Genomic DNA, 15,147 nt, shown 5'->3' on the forward strand with positions numbered 1-15,147 from the left:
ACACACACACACACCCCAAATAATTACATTCACTAAGAAGCTTATTCACCTTCCATTCAGTTGAATTCTATCAGCTAATTTTGAGAACTGGTCAGGAAGTCTTCTCTGCTTTATGACGCCCTCTGGAGTAACAGAAACTTCACAAAGAGAATATGTGTCGGATGCACCAGTCAAACCAAATTCATGAACAGCATGACAAACTACTTCTTTAGCTGTAGTGTCTTTACTGATGATAATGTAGCAACTTTGTTGATCTGCTTTGAAAACTCTTATAACTTGATCAGGAATATCTATATAAATAAAAAAATATCTCATTATTTTCATGAAAATTACTTTAAAACTCTTCAAAAAACAATCTGGAACATAACCATTTCTGTAAATGTTGCAATATATTTTCTTATTTCATGTAGGTGATTAGCAGAACTCACTGTTACGTTTATTGATAAAAATGTTATCTACTTTTTTTCAGGTGACAAAACACTAATACACGTTCACAAAGATAAAAACTGGGATCATATCATATGGCTTGGAAGTCACAATTTTTTCACTTATAAACATTTTGACATCATTATTCTATAAAATTATTTTAAATACAGGCAAAGTACTCCATAATATGTAATTTACCTATTTCAAACCCCCTAATGAAAAATATTTAGATTGTTTACCATTTTATATATTTGATAAGATATTATGACATAGACCCCATTCTTACCCCCAAAACAGATAAATCTTTGCAGGCAATTGGATTATTTCCTCCATGAAAACCCTCAAAAAGAACTGCTAAGCCTCCCCACCCCACTTCTGGTATTGGGGATTCAACCAGTGCTCTACCACTATAGTATATCTGCAACCAAATTTTGAGACAGGGTCTCATTAAGATGCCCAGGCTGGCTTGAACTTGTGATCCTTCTGCCTCAGAATCCTGAGTACCTGTGATTACACGCATGGATCATTGTGACTGGCTCTTAAAGATTTTTGAGACACTGCCAAACCGCCCCCCAAAGAGATTATATTCTATAATACTCAAATGTGAGAGCATCAATTTTGTTGCATCCTTATTAAAATGTTTTATAGAATAATATTTTATTTCATTTTCCTCCTTTTGAAAGTCCTATCCTTTTCCTCTAAAAGTATGTCATTATTTTATTTTTCATTTTTTGGTTACTGATGAGATTCAGTAACTGAATTGGTTTCATTAATCATTAGTATTTCTTTTGATATTCTATATGCCTTTTCCCACTGAATTATGATAGATTTGAACACCCATTCTACTCTACAGAGGTAAACATATGCCAAGTTTTAATAGTCTTATTTTATTTTTGACACAGAAAGGTTTTAAATGTTTGTATGGTTAAATATCTCAATCTCTGCCTTTGTGAATTCTGCTGTTAACAGATAAATTCCACCTGTTCATATGATATGTGCTATGATATGACATTTTCCTTTTTCTTGTCCTACCTTATTATTTTTTCTCATCACACAGTACTGGTTAAAGCTTCCAGAACCATGTTTACCATGATAGCAGTGGCTAAGTTTTAATGTTATTAAATATAAGTGAAAAGTGATTTGATAGCACAAATAGTAAATATTTTCCTATGAAAATAAATTACTGTTACAAAACTACTTTTAAAAAAGTTTAGGAATATTTCTTCTTGTGGCTTTTCTCTCTCTCTGTGTGTGTGTGTGTGTGTGTGTGTGTGTGAGAGAGAGAGAGAGAGAGAAAGATGACTAATGTGGAGTGAATAGGGGAGATTGTGGTGGATCAAGTAACTTTTTCTCTTTGCCCAGCAGTGCCTTATTAGCATTATAAAAATTTTAACTTTTCCTTTGTTCTGTTTTTGGTACTGGGGATTGAACCCAGGGAAGCTCAACCACTGAGTCAAATCCCCAGCTATTTTTATTTTGAGATAGGGCCTTGCTAAATTGCTGAGGCTGGCCTCAAACTTGCCTCCTGAGATGCTGGTGGGTAACTATTTTTAAGAAGAAAAAATTTACAAATTTGTCTCAAAAGGAATGAAGAGAGTAATGGAACAGATATGGCAGGAAATAATTTCACAGAATAAGGTGCCCTCCCCATCACAGATAATAACACAAAAAGACAGAAACAAGCTCCCAGGGCTGGAAGATTCAACTGAATATAGATGAACATATTTCCAAAGGAGTCTTGGCCACTGCATGCTGAATGCTCTACTACTATCAAGTTGAAAGCTTCATCTACTCAGGTTTCCATTGTAAGAAGAATGCATCAAAATGTTTTTCCTTGATATATTCAAAGATTTGAAGACTGGATACTTCTTGTTCAGATTTCTTGCCAATGAGCCAATCCCTTAATGTGTTGCTGATATCATAAGGTTTCTGAACCCACAAGGCTAAAGGGCAGACTCTTTAATGATCCACCAAAATCAGAGATGTCTCTCTGCAACGTTCTAGAAAATAATTGCAAGCAGATGGATATTTTGGTTTGCCAGGAGAAAGAAAGTGGTTTCACTATTCAATTTAACTTGTTAATAAAAGACTGAACAATGTCCAGTTATTACTTGTTTCGTTCCTATCCTCTTCATGAAATGGGTCCTGGGCTCCAGAACTGAATCTTTTACTAGAGCTTTGGAAGTTGAGCCTCAGCAAGTGGTACTAGATGACCTTGAGGGAACTGAGGGCAGATTTCCTTTTTATTACTTTCTTCAGGGGACTTTATTCACAAAAACTGGGTGGGAATTTGCACGTACTTCATGTTCTCTTTCCCTAATGCAATAACGTCTTCTAGGAAGGAATACAGTTGTATATCTTGCTGAATGGGCTGTTAAAATGCCACATTTTGTTAAAAGCATCTGTTCCCCTAGAGAAGAAAAGTTGTTCTCCGGTCACATAAAAGAGAGGCAAGCATTATCCAGAGGTACCTCTAGCACAGATCTATAAGTGGGATTATTCAAAGGGTCTCTTATGATCCAAACCTTGATGAATCTGCCAACATAATGAATGCCAACCTGGAAAATCGAGACATTAGAAGAGAACAATTTCTCTTTTCTGACACCAATGACAATGTAAACCTTTCTTTATTATAGAATTGCTACGGAAGCACTACATATATATTCTTTACAAATATGTATATGTTGTTAGCAGAAGAACACGTCAAGAGCAATACTCACACGGAAGAACTTTTTAAGTAGTTAAGATCATCTTAAGAAAAGCAACAAAAGATGCCTTTTCTTTCTACTATAAATTATTCATTGGTGCACATTACTTTTTGGTATGTGTCAACATGTTCCAAGTGATAAAGATATAGTGATAAATGAGACAATCTGCTCTCAGGAAATTTATTTTCCTTCAAAAGAGTAGTAAATGGTGTGTAAAAGAAAGACAATAATCAACTAAACATGACAATTCCTATAGTAAAAAGTGCCACTGAGAAAACCAAGTGTAATTAATGATATAGATCAGGAATTGGTACACTTGTTTTTCTAAAGGGTCAGGTAGTAACTATTTTAAGTTTTATAGGCTGAGAGGCAACATCCGTGATAGTTTTTAGGTACTCATATAATAAGAAAAAACAAATTTCTACAAAATTTCCACTGACAAAGTTAAAAATATATTAATGATGCAAATATAAAACAGAGAGAGAGGTGTTTAGAAAACATTGTAGAAGTCCACTAATAGGAGACTGCTGACAAGAATTCTATCAGCTGCTTAAAAATTTTGGTGGAACACCACATTCTGATATAAGAAAGTATTCAAGGTAACTTGCTAAGTGAAATGGGTAAATAAAAGAAAAGTACATTACATTTGGAATGAAAGCAACAGCATACACATTTTATGGTAATAAATTTTTGAATAAATATATGAGTAAATTAACAACTGTAAATTCTGGGAAGTAGAAACATGTATACCTGATTTTTCTCTATAGTTTGATTTTTCAAAAAAATATGATTATGTCTCTTTATAATTACAAGTTAGCAACAAAAAACAACCCTCAGACTTTCAATGAAGAAGTTTGCTACATTAAGTAAATCAAATAAGTGTTATGCTAGTAAATGAAAAAGTAAAAAATTCTATATGCAAACTCTGAAAAAATCAAAACAAAAGAAAAAAACTCCTCAGTTTCAAGTTCCTTTTAGCCACACTCTGAATTTTTTAGGTTCCATCTTCTATTTGGTTAAAAATGTCAAAAACCTTCCACAAGCTGTAGAATAGCATGTACACTCTAAATATAGAAATAGAATATATACATATTTTTCAAAGAAAATGACTAAAAGGATACATGCCAGTTAATACCATCTTGTAAGAACAAATAAAAATTCTGCTTTCTATTTTACTCAATTCTCTTCCATCGTACTTTTTAAAAATAACAAAATACCACATACAAAGATGAGGAATAGAATTCCAAGATACTTACAGTAAAAACCAACAGCTGTGAGGCAGCAAAAGTAAAGCAAAATCATAAAGAAGTCAGCAATCAAAAGAAAACTATCAACAGTTCTGTAGTTTTGCCCCCACTTTCATTTTGATCTAATAACAATTTTATGTTTGCAGAATAAACATAACTAAGTTCAAGATTGGTAACATTAAGTAAGCCTGGCTGATGACACACAGGCACTACAATATATGAATGTGATGTGCTAATTGCAGTGCTGTTGCACACTATGTGAGAAGATGAATTTGGAATTAGTTGGTAAGAAATATTTTTTCAAGATAAGTAAAAATAATACCACCACTAGGCCTTTCAAAAAGGTACACATTTTGGGGCTTAAAATATATTTTGTAAGTTAAATACATATATGTGTTCATTTACATTACTAATATGGGCACAGTCTGCAGACTGAACCATATTGACTCACTGAACAGATTTTAAAAAGGCATTTTCAGTTCTTTAAAAAATGTATTCAATGAAGAGAATTATGATCCAATCTGTAATCATGTTGGGCAGCATCTCCTCTGCAGACGCCTAAAATTTCTGCTCCATGGGGCTTAATTAATAGTTTCTAAATTTTAACAACTTCAACCTCTTTCCTTTGTTTCCCATCTAATAATTCAACTTACCTCTTCTCTCATTCTTTCTCCTGTCCTGTAAGCCCATTCCTTATTACCTCAGTCTTATATTCTACATATGCTGATGGCAAAAGTACAGACAAATTCATTATCATACACCCCTAAATACTTGTTTTATGAATGTATGCATATTTAGCTTCTGCTCTGGTAATGTAAATTTTCTATAAAGTATAAGAAGTACCACCACAGAATGCAATACACACAGGCACAGAAATAAATTTCTATCCTATCACATAAGAAATAAAATAAGACAAGACATGAAGATGTGCTGGGAACTTCTGAAAAAAGTTCCTCCCAGATGAAGTAACATTTAATTTTAGCACTGATGAAAAGAAAAAGTTAATTGGACGTGCAGGGAAGAAACCCTAAAAGGGCGAGTCACACAAAGAGTTCTATAGGGATATGCCATATTCAAGAAAGGATGAAGAAACAGTGGGGATAACGTCAGGACAGGAGGCAAGAAAGGAGGTTCATCCCAGCAAAACATCTTCACACTGGTAGTTAACATTTCTTTTATGAAACAGAAACTGAATCCAGATGGTAGTTTTCCCTACCCCTGTGATACTTCACTGCTTGCTTTCTTACCCTTTCAAGTTAATTAACTTGGTAACAATCTTTACATTAACTTCTGATCATATAATGAGAGTGAATTCTGTATCATAGGTGAATACTCACTGATAAACTGCTAGAAATCTCTAAGCAAAGTAATGATTCACTAAAATTTTTATTCTTGAAAGAATGCTGATAGTCATATACAAAATGAGGTGTGAAAAATATACAACTGGGTTTAGTAATCTCTCTAGTGGTTAAGAGGCAACTGAAATAAAAAGGAAGAAACCACAAACAGAATGACCTCACTAAACTGTGTTTTTGTGTTGTGTCCTGGGGTTTTAAGTTGTAATCATAAAACACAAACTTTACTACTACACTTATATTTTCTTCAAATACCGAGATTTATGTAATTGAGTTTCCTTCCTTTTTAATATTAGTTGCTGAAAGTGAAAGTTTAAGTTGAACCAGAAATATGTTGATCTTTGCGGAAGCATTTTTTTTCCTTCTCTTCCTTGGACACAATTATATAGCTAAGTTCTTAACTCTATGTGTCTTTTACTAAAAGCTCTTCTGAATTTCTTTAAATGATGATATCTAGTTGATTCTTAAAAAGTTTTGTTTCTTGAAATGAAATTTTAGATTATATAGTTAGGTGATAATTTCTGTCTCTGGGCATTAATAGGTATAAGAAAATCAACTTGATGTCCCACAATGAAAGTCTAAACAACAATGAAAAAGATGGTGTAATACTTTGATAACAACTTTGGCTTCAGGTGTTGAGGGAAAAAAATCACTGCTTTTAGAAAACTATACTAATGCATTTTTATACATCCCTGAGAAAGATTAGTGAGGCCACTTAAATTTAAATTTTTCATACTTTGGATTACTTATTTCTTTTTTTAAAAATTTTTTAGTTGTAGATGGACACAATACTTTTTTATATATTTATTTTTATGTGGTGCTGAGGAGGATTGAACCCAGGGCCTCATACATGATAGGCTACTATTGAGCCACAACCCCAGCCCTGGATAACATATTTCTTTTTTTTTTTTTTTTTTATGGTACTGGGGATCGAACTCAGGGCCTTGTGCTTACGAGGCAAGCACTCTACCAGCTGAGCTATCTCCCCAGCCCACTGGATAACATATTTCTTGACTGCGAAGTGTCTGTTTTCATTCCATTGCTCAGATAATAATTACCAAAGATACCTAAATCTGTGGTCAGAGGTAGTCTTTATGTACTTTCGTTTAATTTTTGAGTAAATACTATGCAAGTTTAGACAAAAAGATAATCTTTCTGTCAGTTTTTCCTGTGAAGTCACCTAGAGGTAAGAGAAGGTAGCAGGCAAGCAAATTTAATATTTATTGCCCTGCCCAAACATTTACCTGTTCATTAGGTACCAATCACACATGGACATTACCTGAAGGATTGGAAAAGTCCAACATGCTGGTAGTAGGTTGCAAGAGATCAGGGCTGCTGGATGAGAGTGTTCCAGGAATAGGCATTATAGCCAGGCTGTGTCTACAATGCCTCGTTCCCACAATGCTGTCATCTTGCGATTGGCTCAGGCCTCCATCACTTCAAAAAAAAAAAAAAAAATCATATTAGAGGGTATTTAAACAGTAAACAGTTTTATTCTCTGTGTATCAAGGCATAACAAGAATTTCAAAATGGTGATTTAAACAGGATTAAAATTTTATAGTAATTTTTAAAAACAGGATAACTAATGATGACAATAGAAATATTTTTTAACAACTATGTTCAAATAAAATTTAATTTATATATCTAAGCAATTCTGCATCATAAAAAAATAGTCATACTTGGTTTCTACTAATTTTGGTAGAGAAACTGAACTGAATGTTTAGGGAGCCCTTGAAAAATTTGCCAGCTAATTCACAGATGCACATTTTAGTGTCCCGTAATGTAAGTATCCAACAACGCGTAGCTAAACCACAGAAAATGTCCCTTCCTCACTCCTAACATATAAAGTCCAGAATAGAAGGGAAGTAGCAAAAGTTAAATCCCTTTTAAGGTTATTTATTTATTTATTTATTTTTTTAAAGGCACTAATTTAATGGCCAAATGTAAGCAAACAAACAAACAAAAAACATCTTTTAAAATACTTCAGAAGTATCAGGCAACTCTAAATCTACTTGAAGCGGGGAGGAGGAGCATATAATGCTGTCACTTAAGTTTTATACATCTCAAAATACTGGTTTAATTTTAAAGTATAACATTTCTACATAAACACAGCATTTTGGAGGGAACGGGGGTTAGAAGATTCCCATTAGCATCAGTAGCCAAAATACCACTTCTAGGGGTGTCATTATGTTAAAAAAAAAAAAAAAACCAAAATACAGAAAAACAATGCTTTCCACTAATATTAGTTCTCATCTAAATTTTATTCAATGCACCATTATGCCTAGTACTTGCTGTGCATTCAAACAGGCATTATCATAGAATACTTACCTATTATGATGTTTGAAAGGATAAAGCAATAGTCTTAAAAATGAGTGATACGGAAAATATTTAGAATATATTAGAAGTAAAATATAGGATTTAGGCAGATTAGAAAAGGATGCTACAGAACTGTTAAATAGCTAAAGGACTGTCAGCAGCCATATAAGAAAGAGAGGGCCAGGACTGAGAGAGCTGAAGAGTTGGGAAAAGCATGAAAACATGGAAGAAGCAAAGATTTCTGTTACTGTTTAAAAGGAGCAAGTTTTGATGTCCTATAGACCTGGATTATTAGCTGTTTGACCTCAGGTAAATTTCTTTCTCTTTCTGGACCTTGGTTTTCCTTACATACCCCCAAACTATTATAAGGATTAAAATAGGTAAAGAAGGTAAATATTTTTGCAAAAAGGAAAAAAATACTCTTACCAAAATTAAAATAATTGCACAAACCTAAGAAAGGATATGTATTTTAATTAATTCATATTGAAAAGTAGAAGAGGACAATATGGAAACAATTTATTCTCAGGGAGAAAAGAAGTCTATCTGACAAGTAAGGCAAAGGAAATACCTTATCTGTAAAATTTGTGCTTACCCTAAATTGGCTCCTTACGATTAGTTTGTATTCCTAGATGTCACAGTTAAATATTTTAAAGAAGAAGAGCTTTCATAGATTCTTAAATTATGTAGAAATAAAGATTTTTTAAAAAAGGAACAGCCCTTTTTTTCTTTCAATTTTTGTAAACACACCTACCAATATTTGGACACAGAGGGTCAGATAACTGAATCCAAAAAAGAAAAAAGTTACAAATTAGTGAGTAAAGTAGAAGAAACTTAAATGATACTAAAAGTTAGAATTTTCTATAAAAGGAAATTAGTTGCATTAGTTATAGCAAATTGGAATTCATTTTAGAGACTAAGAGTAGTTCGTGGAATACTAAAAACCCTTATATCATACTGAAGTTATTTAACATTAACTATGCTTTCTAATAATGAATTGATATGCCACTGTAGCTACTGTCATGTAAAGTTGGTTATAGATTCATGGCAATTGAGGTGTGAGCATATATAAACGAAAATTATACTGTCATGTACAATCCATGCTATGACAGAAATGATATAGTATTTAAATGGCAAAATATCCATGCTTGAAGCTGAACTGATATAGCCTATTTGGCAAATAAGCACATCAACTCTTACCATAACAGTCTCCTGAGAGGTGATGCAATAATAGAAACAAGACAGTTTTGAAAAATTCCTCAGTAATTCCCTGACACTAAATTCGCTGAGAATAAAAGTACTGAGTTTCATATTATGGAACTACAATGGTTACAAAAATAGTACCAATATGCAAATGAAAAATAACCCCAATGTTAAAAGCAAACAAAAAAAGAATGTTGACAAGAAGTTTGGAGGAAAAATATAATTCCTGATAAGCAAGAAAACAGTCTACTATTGGATATGTTATAATCAATAGTATACATATAACTTAGGCTACTGTGATTATAGAAATAAAAGTTGAGTGATTTATGAAAAGGCAAATGAATTGTCTAAATTGTGAAATATTTTCAGGTCAAATAAAAACCATACTACTATGTCTTAATATACAGATGTTATTTAAATTAACTTTTTTTTTCATTTGAAAAAATACTCAATTTCAAGAATATTCTTTCATCTTAAAAGTGCCATGATTTAGGATTTTGGAATTATTTTTTCTTATCTCAAGTATTTGTTTCTTCCTTATATTCTTTCTTTGTTTCTTTTAGAGATGCAGACATCTTCTCCTATAGCACTCTGAAAAGTCATTCCCTACTCTTTACAGAAGTGAGCACTCCTAAAGGAAGAGATTAAGTTCGTTCTTGATGCTTCTCTCAAAGCATCTGGGCATATAGAAGATACTCAGGAATTGCAGTCATTTCAATTAAAAAGTAACAAATATTCAAAGTAGAAATCCTGAAAAATACAGAAAGCAAGGGAAGAAGAGAAAAATAATTTATAAAACTTTACAAAATCACCCACAATCAACATGTTGCTATTTTCCCTTCTAGTTATTTTTGCACTCTGCAGTACAATTGATTTAACTAATCTCTCGTAGTCAGAATTTAAGGGTATTTCCAATTTTGCTTTATTATTGACAAAACAATTAAGAACATCTGTACAAAATGCTTACACAGACATGCAATGGTGCATGCCTATAGTCCCCTTTCCTGAGATGTTGAGGCAGGAAAATCATGAGACCAAGAATTCGAGTCTTGACTAGGCAACAGAGTGAGACTATCTCAAAAAAACAAAACTATTTATAGAAACACTACCTCTTTTTATATTACCAACAGCAGTCTGAACTGATTATCTATCTTATATTATCAATTCTGGTCCCTACTATTCTCTGTCAATTTTTGATGAAAACAAATGGTGTCTTGCCTTGAACTGTATTCTTGATCAGTATCAATACAAAGTATTTGAATTCATTTTCTCTGCCTACTAAGGTTTTAGAGATTTTTCCTGATTTTAAGAAGTTAGATAGTAAACTTTTGCGTAGTAAAAGCAATTGTCTGAATTCACTTCAAGAGATTAAGTGCCAAGAAATACACCATACATTCTCAAAAATGAAAAATGGTCAGTATGATAAAATGATAATCAGCTCTCCTCACAAAATAGGCTCCAGAAACCTTTACGACCTCTACTAAAATATTCTGTTTTTTTTTTTTTAGTTGTATTTTGAGACAGAATCTTGTTTTGTTGAACAAGATGGTCTTGAACTTGCAATCATCCTGTTTCCTAAATAGCTGGGGATTATAGGTGTGCCCTGTTGAGTCTGGCTATCTTTTGGTATTTTTGTGGTTGAAATTATTAGCATTTTACTTCATTAACACTAATGTTTAGTAAAAACATCCAAGGTTAATATAAACTTCTAAAGCACAGCACATTTTATTCATGTTTGTACTCATAGCTAACAGTTTGTTTGTTGGCACAAAGCAAAACAGTCCATAAATACTTGTTGGTTAATAAATGAGGAAAATTAAAGTTAGAAAAATCCCTTCTGAGTTTAAGTAAAATTATTTCTACTAGATCTTTCTTTTTGTGGTACCAATTTAAGGTGATAATGTAGAAGATACTCAAATGACTGCCCTGGTGATCTCAACTTCTATGCTTCCTGCTGTAAGCAAAGATAGAATTCACGTACAGTAACCAATTCTCATTTCCCAAAGGATTACGTGGAGATGAGATATTGATTTAGTTGCCTGAAATCTGAGTAGGGCTTGCAAGAATTCAATACTAACAAGCTGAAATGAGTCATAATTAATAGTGTTCTCAGGTTTTAAATGACACATGTTGCAACTGTGCTATCAGTCAAAATGAGTACCACTTAAAAGATTCCAGACCAAACCCACTGGGGTTTCTAGAAATAAAAGAGCACTACCTTCTAAGAAACTCTGCTTGTGAATTCTTTTCTGTCTTCTGGTCTCCCTTTCCTACAGTGACGTCTGGTCATCTCAAAATTGTCCTCAACCTCTTCACTGTGGTTTGGTTCCTTCTATATTCTCCTTTATTGGATCCTCATTTGTGAGAATAAGACTTTTCTTACAATGTTTGCTATAGTATGCACAATATTAGCAAATTCTATTATTTTAAGGTTATGATTTTTTATAAATCCTTTACTTCAACTTAAGTCAGGCATTCAGAAAATGAATTATGAATTTCTAGATAGAGTGAGATTAGGAACAAAGCTCAGGATGTTTCAATCTATGAGTGCCACATTAAAGGAAGAGCAAATGTACTTTTCTCTTGGAAGAAAGAACTTCAGGAAGAGCATTTTCTGTTCTTCAAAATCTTTGTGAATTTTAGCTATTGAAAAAATACTGAAAATTATATATGTGCTTCTTTGAATATGCTTTTTTCCCTCTGCTGATTCACTGTCTTAACTTATTAGATAAGTATTACTTGAGTGCCTACTATGTGTCAAGTATTATACCTGTATTATAGTGTTCTCAGAACTGCTTTATGAAAGCAATCACAAGTTTTACATGATATGTAACATATGTATAGTATATAATAATCATGTAATATGTGTATATATACAAAATATAATAACATATGTACATCTATAAAATATATACCCATAAAATATATACTAGAGTCATTCTCAACCAGGATACATCAGTAGACTAATTTAATTGATATTTTACACTTTAATTTACATTTAAAAATTTCAGGTTATCACTTAGTTTTGACTGTGTTCTGTTTTTGAAATAAAAATAGATTTGACCTAAAAGTTCAGCATTAAACTTCAGGAGGAGAAAAATGGTGTCACGATTTAAAAACAAAACAAAGCAAAGCAAAGCAAAGCAAAGCAAAGCAAAGCAAAGCAGAAACAAAACCAAAAAATGGTAGCAGTGAATGTGTCCCAAGATTGTCCAAACTGGACTGGGGACTGAAATTTGACCAAAAATATATAGATGATTATATAATTTAACAGTGGTAACTTCCTAAAAACAATGGGGAGAAATCAGAATTTATTTTATTATAGATTGCTAGAAGATTTTATAATGCATTAGCTATATAAAAAACAGGAGTGACCCAAACTTCCCTCTCCCAAAATAAAAATTTTACTGTCAATATAAAAATTCCTATATGACAAAGAGTGACAGTACCTACCTGAATAGTTTTGGAGGCAAGATACTAAATCGTGTTTTATCCAAAATTTTCCTGATTTTGTTTCTTCCACCTGAAACGGTATTTGCTTTAACTTTCTTATTTCCTTTCTCCTGTGATGTCTGTTCAATATCTCCGGGGACATCTTGGATTGAATGCCGATTACTTTTTTTTTCAGCAATTTTGGGAATGTGAGGAACCCCATATTTCTCTTGTTCAATCCTACTAAGCAACTCCTTGAACACTGGAAATAAAAAAAAATAAGCTGGTCATTTCTTTTCTTTTCATTAGGAAGTTTTTACACCAAAAATAAATTTAAAGTTCTCGAAACACAATCATTTTCTGTTATTTGGCCTTTTGCAGTCCCATTCAATTAAACATGATCACATTTATACCCATTCTTTACTTATCTGCTTTATCTACTTCTTTCTTCAGTTTTCAAATCTGACTATACTTATGATGTTGTCCAAACTGATAAAATAAAGTCACTGGAGGAAATGGACAGGAAATGGGTAGGTTGCCAGCATGTTTGAAAAATTCAGAGGTTCCTATTTAGGTAATAAGCAATATAACTACTGCTTAACTAATTTTATAAAAACAGATATTTAGATTCTGATGAAATGTGGAAAGGTGGCTGCACATTCTGGAAAATACACTTAAATGATCCTAAGGCATAGCTCTGAGCAGTATACTTTAAAAAACAAAAGCTGTAAATGGTATACATTTGCCCACCGAAACCCCAACCACAGAGATTATCTTTTATATTGTTTGGGGGATAAAAGGAAGCAGGAGTTTCCAACAAGATCAAAAACAAATGGATAAAACCTTAAGAATCAACAAATTACAATACTAATACAGTTTGTTATTCAACTGTAAAATCTGTACTGTTTTGAGATTTTTAAAAAAATTAACACACTAATTATATGTATTTATGGAATTTAGTGTGTATACATGAATACAGCATGCATTGATTATATCCAACCACACTTCTACCTTCCTGCCCCACCCTCCCAGCCCCTAGTAACTGCTATTCTACTTTCAGGTCAACTTTCTTAAGTTTTCACATGTGAAAGAGAATATGCTGTACTCGTCTTTCCGTGTCTGACTTATTTCACTTAACATGATGTCCCTAGCTCCATCCAATTTGCTGCAAAATTTGCTTTTTATAAAATGTTGGAATAATACGTATTGTGTGTGTGTACACATTTTCTGTATCCATTTATCTGATGCTGGGCACTTAGGCTGACTCTATATCATTGGTATGGTGAACAGAGCTACAGTAAAAAGTCATGCAGGTATCTCTTTTGTATGCCCGCCAATTTCATGTCCTTTGGATATACACCCGGAGGAGGGATTGTTGGATCATATGGTAGATCTATTTTTAATTTTATATTGTTCTCTAAAGTGGTTGTACTAAGTTACATTCTCATCAATAGTAAGAGTTCCTTTCTTCCCACATATTCATCCATTGTTATTTTTTAATAATAGTCATTCTAACTGGGGTGAGATGGTATCTCACTGTGCTTTTGATGTGCATTTCCCTGGTGGCTAATGATATTGAAATTTTCCATATATTTGTGTTTTTTAAAACAAAGTTTTTGAGTTCTTTATAAATTCTGGATATTAATCTTATGTCAGATGAATAGCTGGCATATTTTCTCCCATCCTGTAGGAAGGTTTCAACTAAGGTATCATTTTATTATCAATTCCTTCTATTGAATGCTTTTGTCACTATCACCGTATTTTATATCATTTGAAGAATTATTTCTTCCTCAAGTTTTTTTCCCTTCTAACATGCTGTTCTTGTTTCAAGGGATGAATTTTTAAACTACTCTAAGCAGAGTTCTAGAAATGTTGTCTCCTTGAATACTTTCCCTCTCAGAATCTTTAAGATCACTTATTAGGGATTTCATCATGCTTTCTTGATGATTCTAATTCTCTTTATCCTTGGTGGTTCCTTGCTATCTATAGTAAGTAATATAAAATGAGTAAATATGGTTTGCTCTGGTATCATCTAAACATTTTCTGTTCACAGCTTTCCTGTTTTGAAGGTGTTTTCTTTGCTTACAAGATCCATGCAATATCCAGTCTGACATTTTGTTGGGCAACATTATTCTTAGCACTCAAGAGGGTTCTGAGGGTGTGGGTTCCCTACCTTTTGTATCGTTAAGCCCTACTTTTTCTGTCTTTTGGAGTCAATGTTGTTTAACACTATATTATGTTATCTATACATTTTTGTATATAATAATATTTGATACTAATTAGTAATCATTAAGTGATAAGAAAAAAGGATTTAAAGGTATTGGATCCTATGACATATAGCTGGAGAAACTGAAGCCTGGAGAGTAAATAATTTGCCCAACATGCCCAACTCTGGTTTCATCTTTTTCAAAATTGATATCTTTGTGGTTTAAGTTAAAAGCTGGTATTACTAAATACCAGTGT

At 32.7% G+C, this 15,147-nt stretch overlaps 1 protein-coding gene across 11 annotated transcripts in view; it reads right to left on the reverse strand.

Moving 5' to 3' along the window:
* RAPGEF6 (Rap guanine nucleotide exchange factor 6) overlaps nucleotides 1–15,147 on the reverse strand; it is a 209,443-nt gene that overhangs the window by 43,675 nt on the left and 150,621 nt on the right. For all 11 annotated transcript variants that reach the window (XM_079144100.1, XM_079144102.1, XM_079144104.1 and 8 more), the window contains 3 exons: nucleotides 12,706–12,946; nucleotides 7,016–7,173; nucleotides 50–290 (listed from right to left, as the gene is read on the reverse strand). In XM_079144100.1, coding sequence (XP_079000226.1) covers nucleotides 50–290; nucleotides 7,016–7,173; nucleotides 12,706–12,946 — 640 coding nt within the window. The remainder of the gene's footprint in view (nucleotides 1–49; nucleotides 291–7,015; nucleotides 7,174–12,705; nucleotides 12,947–15,147) is intronic.

Source organism: Sciurus vulgaris (genome assembly GCF_902686455.1).
Source record: "Sciurus vulgaris genome assembly, chromosome: 6".
NCBI classification, from domain to species: Eukaryota; Metazoa; Chordata; class Mammalia; order Rodentia; family Sciuridae; genus Sciurus; species Sciurus vulgaris.